Source organism: Hirundo rustica, chromosome 11, assembly GCF_015227805.2.
Source record: "Hirundo rustica isolate bHirRus1 chromosome 11, bHirRus1.pri.v3, whole genome shotgun sequence".
NCBI lineage: Eukaryota > Metazoa > Chordata > Aves > Passeriformes > Hirundinidae > Hirundo > Hirundo rustica.
The window spans coordinates 6,736,695-6,764,449 of record NC_053460.1 but is presented as its reverse complement, the minus strand read 5'-3'; the positions used below and the strand labels follow the sequence as shown (position 1 = coordinate 6,764,449).

General features: G+C 44.8%; 1 protein-coding gene across 2 annotated transcripts in view; it reads right to left on the bottom strand.

The window, feature by feature from the left end:
* Positions 1-27,755, bottom strand: part of RANBP10 (RAN binding protein 10) — a 66,929-nt gene that overhangs the window by 12,715 nt on the left and 26,459 nt on the right. For both annotated transcript variants that reach the window (XM_040075120.2, XM_040075121.2), the window contains exons 4-9: positions 18,378-18,545; positions 10,942-10,964; positions 5,960-6,144; positions 4,225-4,337; positions 1,825-1,933; positions 746-894 (exon numbers count right to left, since the gene is read on the bottom strand). In XM_040075120.2, the coding sequence (XP_039931054.1) occupies positions 746-894; positions 1,825-1,933; positions 4,225-4,337; positions 5,960-6,144; positions 10,942-10,964; positions 18,378-18,545 (747 nt within the window). The remainder of the gene's footprint in view (positions 1-745; positions 895-1,824; positions 1,934-4,224; positions 4,338-5,959; positions 6,145-10,941; positions 10,965-18,377; positions 18,546-27,755) is intronic.

Here is a 27,755-nt window from a genome sequence, read left to right as displayed (position 1 = left end):
ATACAGCAGTGGGAATACCAACCCCAAACACACTCAGATGGCTGTGAGCAGCTCAGTGAAGCAGCTCAGCCTGTTTCCAAGGGCTCTGCAGATCATTTTTTCCTGGCTCACTCCATGTCCAAAGCTGCAGTCAGTAATTACCTAGGGAAGATATCTCAGGTGTCCTCATTTATCTTGTTCTTTCCACTTCAAAACCTAAAGTTTAATTTCCCAGACTCTGAAGAGTTGATGCTCCAGAGCTGGGTTTTACTGGAACAAATTGTTCCTTTCTCACATGTTTAGAGCTTGCGAGGGGAAGTCCATGGGGTAGGGAGAAGCTTTTGTGCAATGCATCCCCCTGACCTTTTGCTCCATAGGCAAAGCAGTTTCTGCTCAGTTCTTCCTGGAAAGCAATTGTTTTGCAGACTCCAAGGTACAGAAAACAGGCTTTGATTTCCAGACCTCCTCTCAGCACTCCATCATGAAACACTGAGTCACAGGTGGCTGCAGTAGAAGACTGCCTTCAAAAGCTTCTTTATTCTGAAATAAACCTGCTCTGCAGACAACTGTGGAAAATAACTAATGCAAAACCAACTCTGTGACAGCATAGAGACACCCACGGTGAAAGAACATCCCCTCAGCTGGGGAAGGGAAGGAAAGGAACGTTTCAGGGAATAACACATGCCAAGCAGCAGGTAATGTTAGACACCACCACATGCACCTTTGACACCTGCTCTCCTCACCTGGAGACACAGGACACACTTACCAGTACTGTGAACGTGTGAGTTGCTTGATCCATGCCTAGGACTTAAGCTGGGGGAGCCGGGGTAGCTGTCCTGGGATCTGGGGCTGCGGGCACCGAAACACCGCACTTCGCTGTCGGTGCCGTTCACCATCTCCACAAACTGCCGGCACCTGATTTCATGGGAGGCAAGAGGGACAAAGGGTGCGTGACAGCCAGGATGCTCTGCACTGAGCCTGCCTTAGCTCCCCCCTGGGGAAGTCCTAGAAACTTCCCAAAAGACATTTCAGACTCCTGACGCCTTTGTACTGGGAGTGCTCTGATGGTGCTACAGACGAAGGAGTTCAGAAACTTCGCCTTTGATGCTAATGGATGTTGAGACGTTCCCAAAAAAGCAAGTTTAATTCCACTGTGCTAAGAAAAAACTGTTCCTTTGCAGCTTTCACCTCCAGCTCTTCTGCAGGTACTCCAAAATTCAACTGTGGAGGGTTTTTTTCAGGGAGAAGGTACTAAATCTGTCAAATACCATCATTCCTTCACTACTCCATCAACCTAAAAATACTGGTGGCCAATGGAAAACAGAGAAGGAAGAGTAAAAAATGCATTATCCACAGTGACAGTGAGGACAGGTCCTCATTTAGCTTTACTGGGAATTGTCCTCAGATGTCTCAGAAGTCTGGGAGAGCCACTCTGTACAGCTGGGACAACTGGGACACTTTTTCCTTCAATCTCTACCCCCAGACAGCCTTTTCCATACATCTGCCTTTCTAGGAACCTTCACAGTGACTGACACTGCTCCAGCACTGCAAGATCTCCACAAGACCAGTGAAGAAACTCCTCTGAAGGAACTTCTGGCAATCAGCAGAACTAAAATTCACCTACCTATGCCTGACCTCGCGAGGCAAAGCTATACTGGGTCTGAGCAGCAACAAAAGGGCCACATCCACAGTGCTACAAGCGCTGTGCAAAGGGCTCCCAAAGGAGCTCAAACAGTTTGAATTTAGAGCAAGGTGTGCAGCCAGACTGGATGTTTGGACAGGTTCTTCTTCCCTCCTTCATTTACACATTTCAGCACTAGGCAGCATAAAGCTTTTCATACTTACTTTAACATGAAGAGCAGGTTGGGGTTATGTTCTAGGAGGCCAGGATAGAGCTGCTGGGTGGCTTCTATAGCCTCTCCCACTCTGCCTGCTAATACTAACTTCTGTATTCCTGAAAGCAAAAGGAGACCTGGTGACACACAGGACCAGCCCACAGGAACAGCCAAAAGAGCTGTCTCATCCACTCCACCCAGCTCCCCACTATCACCTTGCACAAAGGGCTTGGGAGAACTGGAGACCAGACTTGGTTTATTATGGATTAGGGTGAGGAAAAGCCTTGAAAATGCAGAAGGATCTTTTAGTAGCAAAAAAACGTCAAGAGTAGAAGGACCTGAAGGACTGGGGTGCTCTGACATTTTAGTTCTTTAGTCACAGAGCTCTGTAGTAAAGGAAATGAAAGCAGGACATGCCAGCTGGATGGAAACAAGGAGGCTGCTGGGGAAGTGACGGTTTCAGAGGACAAGTCTCTAGGTCACTCTCATATTACATTCTGTCTGACTGAAGCTTGGAAGCAAATCTATGGCTCAGTATGAGATAAATGGAGTATTCTTATAGAGTCTGTGGTCTTAAATCACAGCACGGTACTGCTTCCACAATATTCCTACTGCTAAGCAGAAGTAATTGTATCAACAAAACTGTGTTTCTACAAGTTGACTCAGTGTATTTCCAGAGAAGTACCAGCTATTGACTACACTAGAAACAGCTCAACAAGTTGTGTACCTCTAGGAGGTGCAAAGACACAAGGCAGAAGACACTTATCATGCTGGGTGTTCATGTCCCATGCATGTTCCTTCAGTGGGTCAGAAGACACAAGTGCCAGACTCAACTCAAGATCTCTGAAAGCTCAGAGCAGCTGCTGATCTACAGTGACTCACATTTCTTTTCCTAAGTGTGCTTACAGATAAAGATTAAATGTACTTAAAACTAAAACTGCATTGTTTTTCCAGTACTCCTTATAAACAGCAGAGGGAAGGTTTGGAATGGCCCGTGAGGTGCTTTGCAAGCAGAGCCTCTGATAACAACAGTCTGTAGCTTTTGCAAAGTGTTGGAGCAGTTGGAAGCCCAGCCTGGTATATCTTCATTAACAATCCCAGTAACAAATTACAATGACTTGTCTTGTCTCCCACTTCTCTGTGTCTATCTGGTTGTTATTGTAGTTGAAATCTGGAAGCAAAGCCGAGGCTCTCACACCAACACAGGAGCTCTCACTTCACTCTCCTGCACGTCCATTTTCTCGTCTCGCCGCTTTTGACAGCTCTGCTTTGCCTTGTTTGGCAACTCTCACAGATGTCATTCCCTTTTATATTTCCCCCTCTTTTTGTTTTCCCATCTGTGTTTTCCTCACACCTTTTATTCAAGCCCCAACTTCAGGGCTCTGCATTCCTTCCCTCCATCTGCCTTGTCACCTGTCCTCAGACAAACGAGCCCGCACATCTCGCGTGCCTCCCGTCAGGCTCTGCCACTTAAACCCACACCACTGGGAACACTGGCTGGGGTCAGCGTTGCATAATGCATGACCTGCAAAGCACAAAGCCCATCAGCACTGACAGGCAGCAACTGCAAGTTATTTAAAAGCAAGAGTCCCCAAATGAACCCGAATGCTGGCTAAGCACACGCAATGTATGGAGAGCAAGCCACAAAGGGGCACAATGCTCCGATACGTAACAGTCACACGAGAAACCCTTCACAAAGGGAAGGGAAATGTACAGGGATGTGGCCTGTATTCAGCAGCCAGGAGAATGCAGAAAACACACCAATGTTCTGCCACTCCGCAGGCTGAGCCTGTGAATAGAAAAGCTTAAAAAAATAGGTACAGCAGGAGAAAGCTGCAAGCTTTATTTCGCAGGACCAAAAGCGCTGACAGCCCTACCAGCTGAGAGATGAGCCACTTGGGAGCAAACAGCAGCAACCAAAACAGACACAGAATACAGATTCTTCACCCAGTGTGAGCTTAATGCTTTGGCTCTGAATTTGAAAATCCCTCAGCATTTAAAAGTTACCTGAAATCACAATGGGCAGAGGGACTGCAAGAGTCCTTAACACAGAGCTGCAGCGAAACGAAATGGAAATGTCCGAGTCCCTGGGCCCAGGCTAATGGAACTGCCCCTGCTGCAACAGCCTGCAGTGAAGAGCTCACATCCAAAGGGATCTCTGGGGCACAGTGATCTCAGGGAAAGGCCAAGCAGAGCAGACAGGGACAGGAAGGAACTGGGCAGTTCTCCAGGCAAAGATGGCAGAGGGTGGAGAGGGCGCAGTGATGATGGGAAAAGCGCTCCCAAGCTCTCGTGGTCAGCAGTGTGCTGTGGACAGCTCTGTACTCTCATGGAGTAACTTCCACAGCACTCACTCCCCTGCAGAGTCCCAAAGGGAACACACTTGAGGAGTGACACCTGAGAGACTTACTTTGTCTATTCTTTATTGAGGTCTGTTCTTCCTGGATTGTGGTGTCTGTGACTCTGGCGAAGGCAGTTGCTGTTGAACAGTACCCATGGTGAACCAAATATGATGAAACCATACTGGAAAAAAAGAAAACACAAAGAGATGATGAGCCACCAGTGAAATGGAGTTATCACACTGGAGAAAAAAGAAATCAACATAACAAAAGTTGCAATTTCAGTGAGAAACTCAGCTTGCTTAGGACATAACCAAGGTTCTACTTCTGGGTCTAAACTGTGTGTATTTACAAGACAGGCACCTGGTCCTCTGCAAACAGGAGGGAGGCTCTAAATTCACTTTACAGAGTGGAAAAAAAACCCCTGAAATAGTAAGAATCTCAGTGCATATACAGTATTTATTCATGACTGCTGTCCAAGGATCACTTGTAAGGGCTCAATACTGTGTTACTGCCAGTGACATCCTGGATAGACATAAATCTGAAACTCAGAGGTTCCAGGCTCTCAAGTAGGTCTAAAAAAGAAGAAAAGATTCTGGTCCTGAATTTATTCCATCACTTTTTAGCCAGCAATTATATCTTTAGTAGTTCAATCTCTTTACGAATTCTGCACATTCACAGATATTTTAATCTGGTGACTGTCAGCATTGATTTTACAAACATTAACAAGCTTCGAAGTCGTATTTACAAAACACCTTGGGGGAGGGAGGAGTATCACTGTCAGAAAACAAACACAACAAAACCACCTTCCTGAACAGACCATTTCTAACACACTTGTACCTTCCCAGGACACGGCGACTCAATATTAATGCTCACTGGATTTTAACAACATCTAAAAAGCCAGCAACAGGATTTCAAAGCTCTTCACGATGAATCTCAAAAGTGGCATTCATCTGATCAAGTCACAGCTCAAAGCACATGCTCAACTTGGCCACTTTCAGTGCAAGGAAGAAATATTTTATCAGTCAGCAATCATTTTTAGGTGTAACATTGTACGCAGGTGTTGTCATTTTTAGAAGTTGTTTTAAATACAAATGCTTCTGCGCAAGAGCTCTACAGGAGGAACTCCAGAGGGGTGACCCTGACGAGCTCACCATGCACATCAGAAGAAAAAATTCTGGAGAACACAAGGAACAAATACAGGGATAAACTGGTCCCACTGCAGTAGAATCAACAGCTCTTGTTAAGGGAGGTCCTGGCTCTCTAATGTAGTCCCATTTTGGAAGGCAAATAAGGGCATCAATAACACTCCTGACCTCTGACAACTCCTGCCCACTGTTCTCATCAAGTTCAACTCAATCCTTTTTGCAATGAGAAGTGCTTTCAATATTCATACATTTATAAAATGCCATAATTGTGCTTTCAGTTAGGTTTGGAATCCTTTGGTTTAGGCTATTTCCTGCTCTTTCCTTTCTGAATTCAGCTGACTTACAGACTGGCTTTTCTGCTACATTAAGACTATTTATGGTGTCTTCTCCACTCTCTCAGTGCATCACCCCAAAATGTATGTTCTTCCATTCCTACAAGCTCTCATGCAACCTTTGGCTGAAAACTTCTCCCTTATCTTTTACATTTGAAACAGCAGCAATCTACACAGGAAAGACTTAGACAACAGAACCCAGGGTAAAACAAACTGAGCAAAATGCAGAGTGGCAATTCTTACCATAAGACAGCACAAATTAGCACTTAACAAGTATTTAAAGCCTAACAAAAGGGCAGAAGCTGAACACCAAGGCAGTGACTTACTTCTGCAGCATGGCTTGCCACTCTCCCAGCCTGTCTCCTATGGGAAACCGCTTAATGGTGCTCTGGATCTTCGCCCTCCACTCCCTCATGTAGTCCTCGATGTCAAACACAAAGGGCTGCTGCCCAAAGTTGGCATCCACGATCTCTCCTGGAGTCTGGAGACCCACTGTAGGGTAGAGGTTTGACTGGGAACGAAGAAGAACAAACCTGTATTAAACACAGTGAAATTTCTCCCTCTGGTTCCAGTTACATGGTTTGGTAAAACCAAAGAGCTGCCCTTTAAATTGAAATAAACATAATGGAATTGGAAGAGGTAACAGCCCTTTGGGTACTTCTCAAGGAATCCTGTGACTTATTGTGCATTTATGAAAAGTTACTGCATCAATGAGTTCAATCCCTCAGAACAATGGGTTCCACCCCTCAGCAGCCTGTGATCGAGGCCATCACTGCTGGCTGTGGATGGCCACTTCTGGATTAGTTTTCTGCATTTTCTACCAACTTCAAGAGCCAGCAGATAATATAACATCAACAGCAATAACAATGGCAATATAACAACAACAACAACAACAACAATAATAATAATAAATGAGTGGTGCATCATCTCAATCAGTGGATCTATGTATTCCCTCCTGTTTCAACTCAACTCTTTTATTCCTTGGAAATTGTTATCTCAATTTTGTACCTCTCTGATGAAAAGGGAACAGACAGTGGTCTGAGGTTAGGTCAGAATCCAAGATCCCAAGACATCCACACAAGAAATTACACTACTGACAGATGAATTTCATTTTAAGAATAAGTCTATGGATCCAAATGGAAGCTTTGACCCATCAGCAGAACATTGGGAAAGTAAAAAGCTTAGCACCATGAAAGTGCCTCTAAAATTTAGCCAATAACTCAGCTTCTAAGGATGATCTAATCAAAAATAGGTGTTCAAAGTATATCAGAATCAGAAGTTCTCTGAATTCATGTGTTTTTAAGAACATGAAAATATTAAGAATTTTATGGATACATATGGAATCCCTGAGCCCACTTAAATGTTGGGAAAAGAGAAACAGAATCAGAAAAGGTACAGGGATGAACTGGGTAAGAACCTGACCAATCTCCTCTACCTTTGAAATTATCAAACCTCAAAAAACAAAGGAAAGAAATGAATCTATAAATACAGGCTGGAAATTGAAAGCAGAGATCAGGATGACTGCATTACTGGTGATTCACCACACCTCCTCCTTTCCTGTTCCCACACCAAGGAAGGCTCCAGGTCAGAGATGTGCAAAGTAAATACAGCATGATACAGGAAGAGCTACCAGAGGAAAATGCTGTAATTACATTTATCAAAACTGGCTAATGAGGGATCACATATTTTCCACAATCCATGCTAAAGACTTCATTATAGTCTCAGTATCTTAAATCCAAGGGCTTCCAAAGCCAGGAATCAGACACCCCAAATACTTGGAAGTTGGAAGCACCTCCCCACCCCCCAATTTACATGTATCATGTATTTTTCAATCATTTTTGGCTATGTTCACCTTTGAGCAGAAGCTGCCTATCCTCTATGTCTCTCAAATGATCTCTGAGGTAAAATGCTATTTTTTCCACGTGGGATGTGCTCTCTCTGTTTAGCAGCTGTTGGGAACTGCATGTATCTCCAGCACCCTGCCAGATGCAGGCAGACACGACCCCAGAGCCCACTGACCCAGGAGATGCTTTTCCTGCCAAGTTCTTCAGGAACACCTTTCCTGTGACATTTGGCCCACCTCTTGCCCTGATGTTGGTCACCATTTGCTCACAACCCCCTTGGTCATCTTGACCTGCTTTTTAACCCCTTTGTCCCTTTGCAATCCTAGAATCCCACCCTGGGATCTTCCATTTTTTTTTTTTTTTTCATCTCCTGTTATTCCTTCAGACCTCCAGGCAGGATAGACCTGATCCAGGCTTGTGTAAATATGAAACAAAAAGAAAGGAGGAAAGTCCCTCTTTCCCTCTGTGGGAATTCACTCCTATTTCAAGCAGTTATTTTGGTTTTAACTGCAGCCTGTGCTAAGCCAAAATGTGGTTTTTCCTATCGCTGTATTTTTGTACAAATGAAAATACCCTTTAAAGGAAACTGAAACAAGCCAAAGCAAGTATGTTTCAACATTTGCATCTCTGGTTTTCAAATTAAAGTATCCACTTCAACTTCCTAATATTGTGAATTTTGCAAAATATTGCCTTCACCATTTGCCTCTGAAAGGGGAATTTTGGAACAGGCATTTCAAGGAAATTATTTCTAATCTGGCAACGTTTTGAAGGGTCAATTTAATTCCTTTTGAAGGGTCAATTCAATCTCACTGATAGGACAACCCTAAAATTTAAGCTTAGAAAGTGTAGAAGTAATGGGGCTTATTGGTCAAGCTTCTCACTGGTGTGTGTTACCAGTCAGCTTCAACACCTCTTAAGCTGTAATGAAAGGAAAAGCTCTCCCCTAAAGCCCTCCTGGAGGGGGGAGTAATGAGGAATGGATCAGAGCCAAAAAAATCCATGTGGAGCTGCTCAAACCAGGGCCCTTCAAGGGTCACTCAGGTAAGTTTGCTGTTCCCACTCCTGTTTGCAGTTAAGTTTTCAGAACTGCGGCTTTAGCAGGTGAAGAACACAGACTACATTCCATCTCTGTCCTACAATGGACACTTTCTTTACTTTATAATCACTGGACAATGTGTTTGAGCCTGGATCAAAGAACAATAAAAAATGAAAAATATCACCTGCAAGTGATCAACTGCACATTCTTTACTGCCGCAAGAATTCTACAATCTCTGACAATATTCACTATATTTAAACCAAAGTCTCTCTTGGGTTTGGCATCCCCTTTCTTTGGGAAATGTGGTAACCCGAACTGTTTGGAACAACCAATAATCCCTGGACCAAGGGAGCAAAAAGAGCACATGGAATACATTGGTACCTGTAAGGGTGAAGGAAGAAGGCAGTAATCCAAGGGAAGGATATTGGAAAAGAGAATGCCGCAGTCAGCTGCAGGCATCCTTAGGAAGAAGCTGCCAGCAGAGCAGCAGAGCGATTTAGCATTTGCAGAGGGATGTCCTAGATCCACATGGAGGCAGAAGTCTCCCACCCTTGCTCACATCCACAGTTAAGGGGTGAAAAGACCCTGACAAGCTTCTCTCCTCCTCTTTTTAAAGAGGAATTATCTCATGAAGGATAAAACAGCTCAGCAAGCCGGCTGGTAAAGGGACAGGAACCATTTACACACCATTTAACCACTGGAGATTCCACCACGAGGCATCTGGCAAAACCTACCTTGGCCAGATCTTCTCCCAGTTCACATTAAAACATCTCTGCACAAGACACACAGACAAACAAGCCTGAGATCCGGTGAGGATGATCTGACCAGATCAAGAAACAGCAGGACAGGGAGATGCCAGGGGCTCAGGAGAGCTCTGAACTGAATCTCAGTGGCACTGCAAGACCTCACTGCAGCAAACACCCTTCTGCCTGCTCTGCTGCCCCCGCTGCTCACCCCCTGAGCCTAACAGAGACTCAGCACAGAGCTGAACAGCTCACACATGAACATTAAATGTCTGTGTCAGCTCACTGCGCACTCCAGGATCAACAGGATGCAAGTTGAGCTAAGCAGGATAGGGAATTTCAACCTGCCAAATCTGTGCTGTGAAGCTCCAACACTCGAGCTGTAAAGGACAGGGCAGTGCTCCATGTGGACAGCTATTTTTGATTGACAGGAGCCTAAATACCCACTGTCTATCTCAACATGGAGACTGCTCCTGCTGCAGAAGGAGAAGACAAACTGGAGAAAAAATCAAAGGGAACATGGTAAATCTGTGATTACTAATGCAATCTATAGCCAGAGGGAAAACTAACAGCACCAAAAACTAAGGGGCACATCAGAGAAAAACATCTTCTTGCTGTGGATGCAAGGTTACCACAATACCTCACTCCAAAAGGTTAATCTTCATGGAAAGGCAAACTATTCTTGTACTTTAATAAACTGTTCTTGGACCAAGTGAATGAACTGCTGTGAAACAACCCACATAAAGAGCTTCTGGCTTAGAACACGCTGCAACATTACCAAGTTCAAAGATCCTAGGACGTAAAAAACCACCACCCTGTACTGACAGCTGATGTGAAAAGGCCAATCAAATAACTGCAATTTAAGTGCAGGCTGTAGTTGGGATATGGGAGAAATCTGTAAAGCCCTAAATCCCATTGGGAAGGTGAACAGGGAGTGCTAGCCATTATTCCTCACAATACAAAAATTAGAGGAATAAGATAAATGTTTTGACAGGAAGTACAGGACAAAGCAAAGCAACCTTTCCTCCACACAACAGGGAAGTCAGCCAAGACAACGGATCACTTTGGAGGCCTAAAAAAGTTATCCAAACGAAGAAATTTGCCAGAGGAAATTAATTTATGGTTATTAAGTACAAAGACAGGAGTGCAACCTTAGGGACAAGAAGCCCTGTGTATGGCAGATGGATGCAGTGGATGTGTTGGTGTACGCCTGACCTGGTTTTACCTTTTTTCACTGAACACATCCTCCTTGTCCAGGAACACTTGGGTCTAGAAAAGAGGGAACATTTTCTTGTGCGTGACCCCCTGTGGCTCTGTGAGACCTGACTAGACACCAGTGTAACTATGCACAGGTACTCCTCCTCAGAGTCGAAGCTGCTTTTGGAAGACAACGACCTGTAATGAAGTTTGCATCCTTGCTTTAATTCCAGGAGAAGGAGCAACATGTTCTTAGAGGTGGTGAGGGATGAGAGGAGGCATGTGAGTAGCCCACAAACCCAGTCACAGGATTATGAAGTTTCAGAAAAAGGAGCATCCACATCATTCAGTAATGTGTGTTATCATGTGTTTTTTTCAACAGGAAAAAACATCAAACAGGAAAAAAAAAAAAAAATCACACCCCCACACTCTTCCCCCTCCCTTCTGTTTGCATCCTTTATTAAAATACTGAAAATAGGTGTACTTACAGGGAGGTCTGTAAAGGCTATACCTGTGGGGGAAAAAATATTAGAATTAAAAAGACAAAGGATTTTTTTCCCTGCTTGCCTACATCCTTAACATTCCACAAAACACTACTGCATTTCAGTAAATCCCAGCTCTGACCCTGCATTTCACCACCTCATGCATTTAGAAGTAACTTCCCACCCCAACCCCATTCTCTGCAAGGTTTTGCATCTGGAGAAAGGTTCAGGAAAAAGCCTAAATGTTTTCAATGTCTCTCCCAAAAATTTGATTTTCTAAAAGCAGCTCCTCTTTCCTTTGCTTCTCCCTCTGTTACTAGGAAGAAGTTAGTTTTCAAGACTCACTTTGGTGTTAGAGTTTTAGTATAAAATCATTTTGGTTTAGGCTGTAACTGGTTCTTCTTATCAAGCCAGAGAAACAGGAATGAATATTCAGCACTTGGCATTACAGCTGGGGAACAGGACCAAGCCGCAGCCAGGAACACCTGAGAAACACTGTGCAAAGAACAGCCTCATCCTCAGCTTGGCTGGTACAGTTCCAAAGAGAAAAGATGGAAAAAAGTGTATGGTTTCCCTTTTCATCTCCATCTGGCATATCACAAAAGAGGTATTTAAACCAAGGCAGCCATTGCCTGGGAAGGCTAACAGAGTTTTGGCTGGAGACAACACTCTGCACAGCCAGGCTACCCCAGGCACAGCTCTGCACCTGATTTAGATGCCAGCTGCTGCTCCAAAGGATGGTGCCTCTCCTCCCTCTCCTGCCAGGTGGGATCCAGCAGCACAGGGAGATGGATCAGCCAGAGACAGCAGCTCTACCCCACAGGTTTTGGGGCACCCTCACCAACAGCACAGGGAACACTGCTGCCATCACCTCAGCAGGCTGAGCTAAATCCAGACTCCCAGCTAACGTTCCAGGAGGCAGTCTGGAAGCTGCAGTCTTTCCCCACGTGTGCTCCCAAGAATGCTTCCCTGTCCCCAGCCAGAGGAAGGCTGGTACCCACACCAGTACACCAAGCTCTCACACATGTCCCACCTCTCCTCCTTCCCTTCTGCCTGGCACTGGAAGGCACTGCAGAAGCAGAACACCACCCTCTGGTTTTAATTTTAGGACTATTTTAACCCAGAGCTGCAATGTAATGTTGCTACCAGATCAGCCTGAAATGATAATTTAAACCAGTTTTAGGAGTCAAGATAGGAAACAAGTAATTTCTATTCAACACAGCACAGATCCAAATCAAATGCTCGGAAAGAAATCCTGAATATTTTACTAAATAAACAGCCAATAAAGTTAAATTAACATCATAGCAGATAGTCACTATGGTTTAATGAACATCCTGGCAGTTTGGACCTTGTTTATTGAGCGCCATCTCTACAACCCAACCAAAGATTGCGCACACAGGTGATGTTGAACACGTGGCTGAGGAAAACATTCAGTAAGCACTTCTCTCACCTTGTCACCTTGCCCAGATATTGTTCCTCACTCAAACCTTTTTTTCACTTTGCAATTATTTTGCTCAGCTGGTTGAAAAGGTGGATGAGAGCTTGTTCCTACCCTTATGCCAGAATGAGGCAAATCTCCTTGAACCTGCTGTCCACTGGATTCTTCCTCTGCCCCCAGCACCTCTCAGAGCCAAAGGTGGCCAACCTTGTGTAGCTGTGTGCCTGGAAGCTGCTCCCAGCACCTGGACAAGCACACGGCTTTTGAATGGACTGCAAGGTGGGTGGAAAATTGGCTGAACTGTCAGGATGGAAGAGTTGTGATCAGCAGCTCAAAGTCCAAGAGCTGTCCCTCAGGGATCAATGGCAGGGCCGACAGAGTTTCATGTCTTCACCACTGACCTGGACAAAGGGATGAAGTGTGCTCCCAGCAGGCTCACGGGTGTCACCAAACAGGAGAGTGGGCAATAGGCTGGGGAAATGATCCAGCACAAGCCTCCCAGAGCTCAACAAAAGCAAGCTAAGATCCCTGCCACCAGTATCACCAGGTTGTGATACTCCCAGAGAACAGGACAGGATGGGACTGACTGGAGAGAAGCAGATCTGCAGAAAAGACTCATGGTCCCGCTGGGCAACAAATAGAGCAGGAGCCAGAGGTGGGTCCTTGCAGCAAAGGAGATCCTGAGCTGTATTAGTGAGAGTGTAGGTTAAAGGATGGGATTTCTTCCTTTTCCAACACTTGTTAGTCTATACCTCGGTTATGATGCTCACTTTAGGGCTCCCCAATAAGGACACAGTAAGACTGGTGTGAGTGCAGAAGAGGACAGCAAGGCAAAGACAGGCTAAGGGAAAAGTCTCTGTTAAAAACAGCAGGGCAGACACTTACTGCTGCCTACAACTGTCATACAGGAGGGTATAAAAAAGGCTCTTCTCAGAGATCCACGGTGGCAGGAGACAGGAGGCAACAGAGACAAGTTGCAACATGGGAAATTCTAATTAGAAAAATTCCGTACGAATTTTGGTCAAATACTGAATCAGGACCAGAAAAGCCCCCAGATGATCTTCATTACTGGAGACAGTAAACACTTCATGAGTTTCTGAGTAACATGATCTTTCAACAGGGTATTGGATGCTTGACCTCCAGAGATCCCTCCCAGAGAAAATAATTCTATGATTCCATAAATAAACTTTATTACATTGCCTTTACAATGAGACAAATGTATGTTTTCCACATTCTGTTACATAACTCAGACTAATAAAATGCTTTATCTGCATAAAGCACTTGGTTTGTTGCACAGACACGTCTACGTCGAGTTTCTGCACCTGCACTGCTACACACCTGCATCCAGGAAAGCCAACAGCAGAAAGTGAAATAATCACAGCTTGAATGTGAAACTGTTCTCTTTCTTTGCAGTCCCTCCAAAGCCTGGATCCAGTTTAAAACCACAACCTTCTCAAATATTTAAGGACCAGAAAAATCAAGATGTCAGGAAGCAAGAGCAAGTGTGTGAGGGGCCTCCTCTCTAAGTCCACGAAGTTAATGTGATCATCAAGGCAACGACAGAAAGACATTAAATGAAAGTTCATTGTTAGGGCACAGTGTGATCGACATCTTCACCTGCCAACCAAACAAAGGACTTCCACTTTCCATAACTGAGTGCACTTACACACGACCCCATGCACAGAACGTGTTTGTGGACCTTCCAGCCCACCTCTGCTCTCCACCCAGCAACAATCACCCTGTCTGCCTCATGACTGGCTGTTGGCCACTCAGAGAATTCAGTCTGCACAAGACAACATACATTTGGGTCATCAGCCACAGCACTCCACTGCCTGCACAGCAGGGCACTCCTCCAGCATCTGTTTAGGGAACTGTGATCCACAGAATGCTTAAGCAGTGCTGGTGGATTGCAATAACCACAACACGTTCAGCAGTGTGGGCATCCTAAAGAGCAGACTAGGAAATGCCAGCCCAGGAAAATACTTGAATACTTCTCCAACATGGTGCTGAGGAGAAGCACTGTCAAACCCACACAGCTCTACGTGCCCCTGGAAACACACATCCTCCAATCAGGCCACTTGGGTAAAACTGCTCACACACAGAACAAGGGTGGAGCCAAGGCTGGTATTTTCTGTTGGTTTTGGTAGTGAATGAGGGTGGGGAGGCCCTGGCACAGGTTGTCCAGAGAAGCTGTGGCTGCCTCATCCCTGCAAGTGTTCAAAGCCAAGGTGGATGTGCAACCTCCTCTGGTGGAAGTTGTCCCTGCCCACCGCAGAGGGGTTGGAAATACGATCTTTAAGGTCCTTTCCAACCCAAATCATTCCAGGATTCCATGATTTTAAAAAACTCTGAAGTCTTGTTTGAACGTCCCAATGCTCTTGCTCTCTGCAAACTTCATTTGAAGCTTTGGGGTCAAGCCTATTAAACCTGGGACTGACACCTGCATCTCTCTATGACATCAGATTTCTGAATTACCCCTCATGTTCCTCCCAGTCTCTAAACTGGCTGCAGAATGGATATTTTACTTTTTAGGTTAACTTGGTCTTTCCAAGAGCCTGCACTCGAACTCAAACTATGGGAAGTTTTCTATGCCAAGACTTCAGAGGGTTGCATGCTCTTTTTATAGCCCTGCTGCTCCATTTACCTTGGTCTGCTGTCAGAGTCTGAGATCTGAGACACTCCTACATTAGTCCCTGAGCAAACTTATCCACTTAAACCCGGAGACCTGCAGCAGTCACATTTCCTCCTCATGTCCTGGTCCAAGACTTTCAGCTTAATGGCTTGTGCCCCAACATTTCTTCCTCTTTCTCTCTAAATCCATTCTCATCACACTTCTAGCCACATCTCATTGGTTTTTACTGCCAGGACTCTGCTCAGAACTTGTCAAAAGTGTTTCATCAGCAGCCAGAAGACATTCAAGACATTTTCCAGAACAGAGAATTAAGACTACATACGATGTCAAACAGTTTTCATGTGACGTCTCCAAATAAAGTTCAAGACTTAGCTCCAACCAGAACATCCAGAATTTGTGATGGCCAAGAAAACAGTTCTTATACAGTGCTCCTGATGGATCTGATTAAATGAAAAAGTATGGAGACAATGGAAGATAATAGTTAAGCAACAGAAGAAATTTCAAGGAAAACAAAAGGGGGGGTGTCTAATTAATAGATGAAAAGGAGAGGACTTAAACGGTGAAGAGTGAATTGGAAAGACAAAGCTACAGTAATTCCATTAAAAGAAAAGACAAATTCAAACCCTGTAACCCTGCTCTCAAGCTAACTGGCCTCACAAAGGGGCTGATTAGTCTCATGAACATTCTTGGCATCTGCAGTAGGATTACACAATTACCTCATCTCCTAGGAGGAGACACATGGCTTTCACAGCTTCATGTCAGGGAACACCTAGAAAAAACACATTCATGCCCTTCCTGGTAAACCTTGGGTTTACACAACACAGAAACAAGATTCTCAGGTTAGCACGAAATATCATGGAAGTTCAAGACCTTCAAGGAGCTGCTTCTTTCAGGGAAGAAAGCATTCTGACTTCCAAATAAATCATTGCTCCTGTCTCCATTTGGCCTTGGTTCCTCTGCTGACACCTGTCCCACCTCCTCCTCACATCTCTCTGCTCTGTGCCCATGAGGAGCTGTGCAACCCCTGGTTGAGGAGCTCCTCTCCTCAGCACTTCACAGGAAGCACTTGGATGTTGTTTCTTTATCAGTGACACAGACACTGCTGGCCTCTACCAACAGCCTCCTCAGATGAGGTTTTCATTCTGCTTTTGTAAAAAGGCAGTAAAATGTTCCTGCAGCTTTTGTGGGGTCCCCCAGCAAGGCCTGAGGTCTGCTGCTCCCTTCTGCAGTTCCACCCCTGTCTCCTCTAACTACACCATCACACTACCCTCTCAGAATAACCATTCTGCCACTACAGCTCAAGGAAAAAGCCAGCTGTGAATGCTAAGGAGAGGCTTCTATCTGTCCTTTTCTCAGACACCTCATGTCTTGTACTGTACATCTGAAGAGCTCAAGAGGACACCCAGGGGACAGCAATGCTTAGAACTAATGCTGTTCCCTAAGCACGGTAACTTTCTTGTTACCTTTCCAGTTTCTTCCCACTGGCATTGCTCACCACTGGGGTAGGCTGCTCCTCAAGGGGTCATTCAGTGTCAGGATAGAAGAACACAAGCTCTTCATCCAAAAAAAGCCCCATCTTTGAAGGAAAAGGAACACTTAGATTTAAGAAAGGAAGGCTAGATAACTTCACTGCTGTAAAGAACTTTGAATGTCCCAAACAAAACAAATCTCCGGGCAAGGACACCAGGCAAAGAATCGGAGGGTGGTAATGAGGAAAGGTAACACAGAAGTTACTGAACTGGGCTCTTTATTTGGCTTCATCTGCCCAGACACAACACAGTCCTGGGTACAAAAGAGAGAAGGAGAAAGCAGCAACTTTTCAACTAATACAGCTTATACTATGAAGTTTCTGGTCATTAGAAAGAAATTAAATTTCAAATGAACAAACATGTATTCATTAAATAGAAGACCTGGTCTCCTCCTGACTCTCACACTTTTGTTATGATGAAAAGTAACAGCACCATCAGGGTGAAAAACAGTGAAGCTGGAAAACCACCCACTTCAACAGACAACACCCAGAGGAGCACACCACAAACCACTACAGGGCTTTTGTGGAAATACGTGCTGAAATTCAAGGACTGCAAGTAAAAGGAAAGACTTTGTGAAAACTTTCACTATTCCATTACCTCAGTTGCTGTTGTTCTATCTTGTCCCATTCCTAAGGAAAAGCTCCTGCTCTCCACCATCAGCTGCTGCTCTCAAGCCTGTACTTGTCTTACACAGGCAGCCTGAACAACCCCAGCTCTCCCAGCCTTTCCTCCTAGGACAGATGCTCCAAACCCTTCAACACCTTGGCAGCCCTTTGCTGGACTCTCTCCAATAAGTCCATCTCTCTCTAATATTGGGGAGCCCAGTACTGCTCTCAAGAGCTCACCAGAAATTCTGCACTCTCCAGGCACACACTGCACTCCAATCCCACTCCTTCCTTCAGCCCAGTCGGAAACTCAAAACATCTTTGCTCTGTTAAGTGTTTTGAGCAGAGTATTTTTGGTATTTTTCTACCAATTTAATGTTGAATTCAACAAAGTAGAATTGAGACAGCAAGGAGAAGCAAAGAAGTGCTTGTCCCTCCCTGCCAAATCAAATGAATCCCAGCACAAAAAGTGAGATGAACTTTAAAAAAAGAAAAAAGTTACTGCACACCTTATGTAATTTAAAAAAAAAAAAAAAAAAAAGAAAAAGACAAGAATTTATCTGGGGTGGAGAACATGTCATCTCAGGAAAAGGTATTTTAGGGGAAAATGGCCAAAAATTTCTATTTTAGACAAACAGGATATGACAGATGCTTGGAAAACATCTAAGGTACTAATTGGGGCAAAATCTTTAAGTCTTTAGCTTTAAGGCAGTTACTGAAGCAAGTGTGGAAAGAACCAAATTATAGCTCAGTGCTTAAGTAAAACCTCTTGTGCTGAGTTAATGTCTGGCTTTGGGAACGCTTGGACCAACGTGTTGAGGCTTTCAGATGGACAAGTCCCTTCAAAAATGAAGACATCAGTACTGTGGCTTTGTAGGTAGTTGAACAACACACCAATTAAACTTCCACTTTTTTCTTTCTTTCTTTCCCTGTTGTCCAGCCATTAGACATCTTATCCAACCTCCCACCTACTGTGCAGCAGCAGAGGAAAGTAGCAGAAGCTGTGGATGAAATCCTAACCTCTCTAAACAAACTGAGCAGCATGGAAACCATTTTACCTGCTGGAAGTATTTCTGTCTTGGAGCCAAGTTACAACTGCTGACAGCTGCTCCTTTCCTCTGCCTTTTAAACCTTACTCACAGGTGTGGGACAAGAGTTATAATACAAGCAAAGTATGAAAGAGCAGGGGGAGCAGGGCTTGGAGCACCCCTCTTCTGAGAACACCTTCCTTCCCTTACCTAAACTGTGGCCATTCTTCGTGTAGAAGCAGGTGTTGTTGATAAGGTTGACACAGCAGCCGATCACGTCTCCGGTGGTGAACGTGGGGCCGTAGGGCTGCCCCGTCCCCGAGGAACAGAAGGAGTGCCCATCGTCACCGTGGTACCCATAAGAATGTTTATCCCATCCTGCAAAAGACAAGGCAAAAGAACAGGACGGCAGTGAAGCCAGCTCAGCAAAACCACATGGAATTACTGCAACTCTCAGGACGCTGTCTTCTGCAGGAGTTTTAAAATTTGATGCCCACTCCTAATTCATCCCAGTATTAATTTTCACATACCCATAGCTGAAAAAAAATTAATGGTCTTTAATCAGAACACATCATTTGCATTTCAACCCATTGCTCTTTTCTCTTGCCGGAGGTGAAATAAACTACATTTGTAAAACATTCATGTTTCCCCAAACCAAAATCTTCCTGCAAAAGCATTTAACAAACTAATTCTCAGACAGTTGCAGCTTTGTTTGTAGGTGCTGTCACAGGTGTACCAAATGGAGAGAGGCAATTTTTGCATCCTCAAATCTGTATTTCCCTTCTAGCAGTTGATAAGAGTTTCTATGTTTCCCTTGGGATACATATTTCCCGTTCTGCAGACAGCTTAAAACACGACCCTCAAACGTCAAAGGGGAGTTCAATGTAAAGTGGTCAGTTCTAATGTTAATATAGTTTACTTCTTCTGCCAGTAACATTGTGCTAAGGGTAACAGCTGGCTCAGGGATTGCACCCTGCCCCCTGGTTATTTTCTATATATCCCAGTAATTTCATTTAGAGCGTTCCTCTGAACTGCACAATCAAAGCCACATCTCACAGAGAGAAAGACTTCTACCAGAAAGTGATTTAACAACATTAAAAACAGACACCTGTGTTCTATATGGATATGGCTGGATCATTAGGGAAGCAAAAGAAGGTGCTTTGCCCATCTACACCCAAGGGTAGTGCAGATTCTGTTCAATGTGGAGCGATGGCTTTGGCAAAGGGACCAGGTAAGAAACACAAAAACTGTGCAAGAAATGCACATCCTGCAATGAGGCACAAAAAGACTGAGCACACTGAGAGCAGAGCCCTGCAAAGGTGGGCTGGAGCACTTCTGTGAGCCAGGATTTTCCTCCAAAACCACCAACATGAGGGCACTAGAAATTTAATCTTGTAAAACAGTGCTACAACACTGAGGCACCAGCACCCACATGCTCAGGGTTTCTCAGAAAAGCACAAAACAGCCGGTGCATATCTAAAGCCCCATTTATTGGGGGCCACACCAAATGAATGCCAGTGGGAAAGTAAGGGAATGAAGCAAGACTGAAACATGCCACAGTCCAAAATTCTGGACCTCAGTGCAAAGTCTGGGAGTGAAAGGCGTGAAGGACTCCCAGCAAATTCAAGTCTAGAAATGGTGAGTAATTTCCTCTATTTAGTCCCACACATTCAACAGGAACAGACTGAGATGTCCCAAGAGTCAGCTCCGTCTTCCCTCGGATCAGCTCCAAACAAGCTGTTGACAGTAGCACCAGTCCTGTTTCAGATCTTCATGAAAGACAGGGACAGCAGCACAGGCAGCACCCTCAGCAAGCACAAAAGCGATGCCAAATGCACTTGCCAAAACAAAGGAGGAAGTGATAGGGGCTCTAGAGTCTCTTGTCAAACTTCCACTGCTAAGACTCCATCCAGCAAAAATATCATTGAAATATTTCTGAATTTTTAAAACTGTGGCTCCTTTCCACTACCCCTTTTATTTACTCTGTTGCCAGCACTGATCTATTACTTTAGTCTCCCCAAACCCAGACCTGTTACATGAGTGTCAATTCAGAACTTACCAATGAAGCTGTTGGTGAGTCACAATTCAGATGATAAACTGATTTATCTCTTAACCTACTCACAATACAATCCAAATAAAAAGTTCTAGATCTTCTGCATACAAAGCACCTACCAAGAACTTGTCATCAGTTTCACCTAAGCAGTGAAGTGCTTACACATCATGTACTGGGTAAGAAACACAACAGCATGTCCAACTGTGAGGATGAGCTCACTGAATGCTTGTGCCAATGCAGACACTGCTGGTTCTGCAGCGGAAGAAATAAAGGTTTCATCACCTACAGATCACAGCTGATCCTACTGAAAAAAGCCCTCCTCCTGTTCCTTTATGACTTGAGCTCCAGTGTCATTTCCTGCTGTAGCACCAATGGTGGTGGTGAACTCCAGTGAGAAGTGACTGAATAAAGGCCTCGAAGATAATGACAAATGTGGTACATGCAGCAACAATGCCTGGAAAAGCTTGCTTTGAATCTTATTTTCCCCAGAAAATCATTAACATAACCAGTTAAGGAAATTCGCCCACCCAGCACTTTGCTAATGTTATATAGTTTACTTTTTCAACTCAAATGTTGTATAGTGCTGAACCCAGGGCTGGCACCACACTAGGGGCTTTAAATCTAGACTGTCAGCCTTATCAGATCACCATGGTCATCTTAAAAAAAACAAGCCAGAGTTGTTTGAGTGAACTTACTGTACTCACTGTAAACATAACTGAGTGGCATTAATTATATCCCTAACCTTAAGTTATTTATTAATAAAAAAACAGATCCCTATTTCTAAAATCCTGCCCAAAATAAACATGAGGGCGGTGGCATACGGGTCATTCCAGCACTGGCCAGCTTCTGCCAATCTTCTGAAATTTCCTAATAATCTAAATCCAAAACAACCATCAGCACTTCTAGTACTTCTAGGTCAAAGTTATCTGGGCCTGTTGATTTAAATAGCATATCCCTCTTGAAAGCATTTGGCATTATGCTGGATTATGAGCAGAGTGGGGCGTAACTCATCACACGTACTTTGAAAACACAGACTCCAAGTTTTCTCAAAACACTTCAGGAAAACTTGGGCTTTTTCTGCACCATTAACAATTTGCTATCGCCACCTAGGAATGGGTCCAGCATATTACAACCTCCTCTGTGACTCCCACGACAACCTTTGAGCCTCCAGTTACTCAACAGCTTCTTCCTCTACAAAATCCAGCAGCGCTTTAATAAAGAATTTAATAAGGAATCAGAACTTCCTGAAAGCCCTCCCCACAGCTGCATCTGCAAATTCTCTGGACAGTTTAACCTCTGTGCCACTTGTACTCGAGCACTTGCAGAAGTCACTGTTGTGATGGAAGGCAGAGATGAGGTGATACCCACATGCTCTTAAAAAGGCTGGCCCAGTGGGATAGGGGGTCAGCCCGGACAAGGATGCTCTTTGAGAAGTGAGACAGCAGAAGTACAGGATGTGCACACATCACACCCTGACTGAACAGTGTTACCACTTTCCAACCACCTGTAAGCACAGACAGACTGACCCAGATGGAGATTCTGTTCCCTCAGTACTCCTGAAGGGATTTTGTTTCCACTAAATTGTTCAATCCTCCATTAAGAACACATAAACACTCATATCATTCACTGTGTCCTGCAAAAAGGAGTTTGCCAGCATAACTGCAAGCAATGAAAACGTGCCTCCTACAGCTTGGATATATCCTGTAGTTCTTGCACTGGAGAAGATGACAAACTACGGATTTGGTGTCTCCAGAACACACGTCAGTATGCAGACCTCTGCAAAATCCCCCATAATTATCCCTTTTCCAGGCTGATGGCTCCTAACTTATTTGGCTATCTCCTGCTTTTCTGGCCATCATCATCTGAACCTCCTCTGGATTTACAGAGCTGCTTGTGAGAATGGAGATGAAGGTGCCCCATGGAGAAGGGAAGCAGGCTGCAGCTGTTCTCTGCACTGCTCCCTAGCTCTCTGCAGGTTAATCCTAGCATTTTCCCTTTATTGTCCTTTTTATCACTGACCTGATGTTTCCATGAAGTCATTGTCATCACTCCAAAACGCATCACTGCTCTTGTGACAATGCTCCCTCTGCACAGATTCTCACATACACCTCCCTGCCAGGGCACGTTGCCTCAGCTCGCTCCCACAGCTCTCACCACCCTCAATCTCAGTCCTCAGCAGCTCCAGCAGTCCATCCCAGGACAGAGAGGTGGAGGCAGCTGCTCCTAAGAAAACCCTGGGAGAACCCACACACTTAGTTTGTGACTGGTAGCTCATTCCTGCAAGGCTTGGGATGTTTAAAGAACATTCCATTTTGGTCTCTTGGTCACGGCTACGTCAAGAGCAATGGACACTCAGCACCTACGTGCAGTTGTGGCCAAGTCTAAAAATTCTCAAGTGCAAGTGCAGATTCCTCTCAGAATTTCAGAAGTCTGAACAAAATTGGAGAATTTGCTTTTTCTTATAAAACACAGGTCATGGACTCCAGATGGACTATACTCCATAGACTGAAATCAAGTGAGCTAGAGTGGCTGCAGGGTCCAGTTTACAGTTCATTCCTTCTTTCCTTTCCCTTCCCCATCCTCCATCCAAAAAGCACAAAATCATTTTAAATAGGGGAGACAGGCAGAGAATAAGGATTTGGCCCCTTGGCTCATGGCAGTGGTCAAAGCAAAACCTCAATGTCCTGACTCCAAGACTGTTCTCACTACAGCTCATTTTGAAGACAGCACTTAAAATTATATGCAAATATAGAACCACAACCACTACAGGTAGGACTTCGGCAGCTATTGAGCAAAAAGAGGTTAAATTTACATCCCTTTGAATTAAACCCTTCAACAACCAAACCTGAAATATACCTATATATTTACTAACAAGATGCATAATAACTCAGATTGTGCAATCAAAGAAGGGAAGAGAAAAACAAAAACCATGAGCAGGGCAGAAGACATTTTTTGTATGCTCAACACCAAACTGAAGGTCTGTTTGGCCTGCTAACAAGGAAAAGCTGATATGCTGACCTTCTTGGCAGACTACCTTGATCTAAACACATAGGGGAAAAAAATGAACAGCAAGTTCCATTGCTGCTGCTTGATAAACAGGTCAGAATTATGCAATGCCAGACACGTGGCAGAAAGGACTTGAGTTACTTCAGCACACAGTTACAGAATAAATTGATAAACACTCACTCTTAAGCAAGCAGCAGAGTTAGATGTCATGTGCTACTACCATCCCTGACTGTCCTACATCTGTCCCTGTTCAATCCCAACTTTCCCATTCAATGCCAGCCTTGCTTTTCTCTTGACTTTGTGGTCAGATCCTGACTTCTGTACCCAAGATCAGACTCTGCCTCAGAAGACAGCAAGTGGGGAGTAGTTCTGTCGAGCTGGGTGACCATTTACATCTCAGCACCACAGAAATAACACGGTGATTTATCTCTCTGCTTCAAGAGCCCCAGCAACGAACACAGAACTTCTGGTAGGCCCTGGCATCATGGCTACATCACACACCTAGGTAAACCAGGACCTGGATAAGCTGCTCAACCTTGAAAGTGAGGAGCACCATATAGAGGATGCACAGATGGGTGGATGGTGAGGGAGGATGCCCTGATGCAAGTTACCAAGGGCAATATTTTCACTATGCCTTTTCTGGCCTGATGCTTCGTTCACACAGGGTGGAGAAGAAAGCCAAGTGATGACATCCTCCAGTGCACCAAGGTTCAAACACGTCAAATGTGCCATTAGGCACAAGGGAATAGAGAAGGCAACACCCAGAGGGATCTGTATTGAGATCCCCTTTGATGACATGCCAAAGAACTGACATGCAAGGCCCAGTGATCACGGAAAATACACTTTTCCAGTGAGTTATAGCCAGACACGTCAGACTCTTCCTGCTCTGCACTTGCTGAGCTAAAGATGTTGGCAGACAGATGAACTTTATCACTGACACATGGACCATTCCCTGCCCATGAACATTCCAAAGGAGAAACACATTCTACTGCAACTCAGCCCAAGCATTCAATGTAATGGGGGCAGAAGCTGCTGCAAAGGGCAGGGCCTTGCTGACCACACAGTCACTGGTAATCTCCCTGCAGTCAGGGATACCTGGGACATCTGAAGCTGTAAGGAATGCTGGAGTATGTTTGGGTATATGAAGGGCAGATGGAAGCTCCCCAGAAAGAAGCTGAAGATTCATAAATAGGGTTTGTGCTAATGGGAGAGTTTGAGACTTATTCTTCAGGACAGACCTCAGTAACCACTCCACAGTCTTTCCAAATTTTATCTCTGTCTGCTTTTCTTTTTCATATTTTGGAACACTTTTCATTTTTCTCCCCTCTCTATTCTTGTCCAGTATTTTGCCTGTAGCATTCCCCTTCCCACTCCCCTGGCCAGCAATCCTAGCTTCCCACAGCTGCCCATGCCAGGGCAAGTGGTGTGCAAACACGAGCTGCAAAGGGACAAGAACTTGTGTCAACACACTGAAATAAACCAAACAAACTAATTTTATAAGATTTATTGAATCCAAAGTCCAGCAGATGTACAAACTTTGCTTGTACGGTGCTTGGGGAATGGGATGTGGAGGGTGGAGGCAGCAGCAGAGCCCAGAGTTGCTGCTGGACCCTGTTCCAGTTGGAGGCAGGGCCTCCTCCATGCACGGTGCTGAGCAGGCTGCTATTGCTCAGCCAGCTCTGGGTCTTTGGCAGCAGCAGAGTATGAGGTCAGGGGAGGGGCAGGTATGCTCAACAGAGGCTGAAGAGATGCAATCTGGTGCACAGAGAAGTTGGATGTTGCTTCTTCACTGTCCTGGGCTGAGCAGTCCCAGGCAGGGAAAGGACAACCATGGACAGGGGGCAGGAGCCAGCACCACAGGAGAGGTGGAACCACCCTCTGTTGATTACCCCATCTTCCAGTGGATGTGCCTCTGGTGTACATCAGTCCAGAACAGGGAACACAGGTCTTTGCCCCCAGCAAAGGGAAGGCTCAGCAAGCTCTGGAGGTCCTACAGCCCCAGAAGACAAATGCCTGGTCATGAGAAGTCTGCTAATGCCTAGCCATGAGAAGTCTACCGCCCCAAGAAGAACCTGAGGTGCTGGAGCATCTCAGCTGTCATTCAGTTCTATAGCATTTATGCCAAGCCCATGAAGCTGCACACGCATCACACGTTTCAGCAAGAGCAGAGTGGTTGCTTTGCTTTTCTTTTATTCAATCATGCTTTAGAATCAAATCAACTATTAGTGCTGCAACACATCTTTCTGTTTCCATACTGAGCCTACAAAAACAGCTGCTCAGTGCCACAGCAACCTCTGTTATAGAACCGGTGATGTGGGCATAGGGGAGGCACGGCCCTGGCATGGAACAACTGTCTAGGTACAGTCACAACACCAACTGCAGGACAGGAATAGGACCAGGGAACAGCGTGTTTAACACATTACAGCATCTCCCTGGCATAACTTCAAGGGCCTGGACATCTGCCCAGAACATGTCAAGGGTAAAAAAAAAAAAAAATACCCTAAAACCCACTTACCCAGGGATATGAGGAAGCCCTAGCTAGAAACACCCCCAACTTTTCTTGCAACAGTTTCTCCTTCTTCTATAACGTGGCAAAATGACTGACTGCAGTAGAAGGCCAAACCTCGTACGACACTACCAATGCTTGCACAGAGGATAAAACCACTTTATCCCACAGAGCACAAACTTCCCTAAGTAGGGGCTGGATGGGTTCAGGTCCCATAACATTTGCAATATCCCACTGAATCCTGTCCAAGGCCATGGAGCAGTGCAGCGCAGCACCACACAGACCCCAGAGAGGCACTGCTGCTCACGGCCTCCCCCTCACCCCAGGTCCCAGCAGATGAAGCAGAATCAGTCTGGCCCCTGCACAGACACAGCAGATGATGCTAAGCAGAGAGCGCAGGACTCTTGGCAGGCCTGGCTGCAGCTTTGGCTTAAAAGCTATTCCACGTTTTTCAGTAAAGTACTTGCAACTGTAGAAGAGACAAAGCTCAGACCAAATCCCCACAGCAAGACTTGTGTGTGGCAAGAATCCAAAGGAGAGGAAGAAAAGAAAAAAAAAAGGAATCACAACATCTCTCTCATATTAACAGAAAGCAGGAAGAAAAGGACACAGTGACCCAAAAATCAGTATGACTCAAGAGTCTGGGAGATTGAGCAGAATGTGGGTGCTAAAAAGCATTGCCTGATCAACCACAGAGACAACAAGCAGAGTAACGCTGTACAACTCAATTTTTCACAATATTAATGTGGCACACTGATCTTTAGACCAGATCAGCAAATCCTATCATTAAACAACCACTGCAAGTTAACTGGCCTTCAAAACAACATCAAACCACAGTCTACACCATTATATAAAGCACTACCCACTGACTCATAAAGAAAAAAAAAAAACCAACAAAACCAGAAGGCCCTGGACAGCTGCAACACATGCAATACCTTTTCAACAGGAAAAGTCTGTTTCCACCAGCCCCAAAAATTTGTAAGGAGTCAATTTTACTATTACTTACCATGCACCTCACCACAGAATACAGTAATCAAGATAAAAATGATACTTCCTTGAATGAATAAAGACGGCAGCTCCTCCTAACATGCAAGCTTGATGGGTCCATCTTCTGCCAGAGTCGGAACATGATCTGGGTTTCCCTACACCAGAGAGATCAAGATGTGCTACGAGCCCTGTGAAGAGCACACCATGGTTAAAGCAACCACAGAACAGGCTGCTTCTGCCTACAAAGGAAAAACTCTCCAGGCATGATCAGATCACCACTGCACTATTATATCCATCATATTCCCTGACACACCACAGTAGAGGGGGTGGGAAGCAGAGCTGGGGTACAGAATAATGCAGGACAGGGACGGGAAGAAAGAGTCAGATGAGGAGCTTTTCTGTTTATCTGTTTAGTGGAAGGGGTAAGGAACAAGTTACAATCAAAAGCTTATCACATACACAGGCTTCAAATCTCATCATAATAAATAATTCACACATTCACTTATGGGCCAACTTTTCAACCTTCAGCTGATGGGCAAGAATACCTTTATAAAATATTAAGAAACTTCCAGCAAAATCTTGCAAGGTAATGGGCAAGAGTCATTTTACAGAGACATCAAGGCAGGACAGTTTAGTGACTCAGCCAAAAGCAATGTTAGAGTTCACTGCAGAATGCAGAGGGTTCATGTGCAGTTACTATGAGAAACAATCCCTAAAATGGTATATAATGAGCCAAGAAAATGATGAACAAAACCCCACTTATCTAAACACAAGACCTTATGTAGAGAGAAGTCTTCCAGAAGAAGCACCTCATGATGTTAAGAGGTTGCAACAAGGACTTCTAGATTCTAAACTGAGGTTTCTGAAATACTTTCCTTATTTGTCAAGGTGAAGCAACAGGGTTTTCTCAAGTGGATCATATTTATCCATCAAGTGGAAATAGCTGCTACCCAGCAGTTTGAGCTCTAGTGAAACTGAGCTTTGTGTCAATGCTACCTTTTCACCAAAAGGCTCCGATAATAGGCACAGCCACATG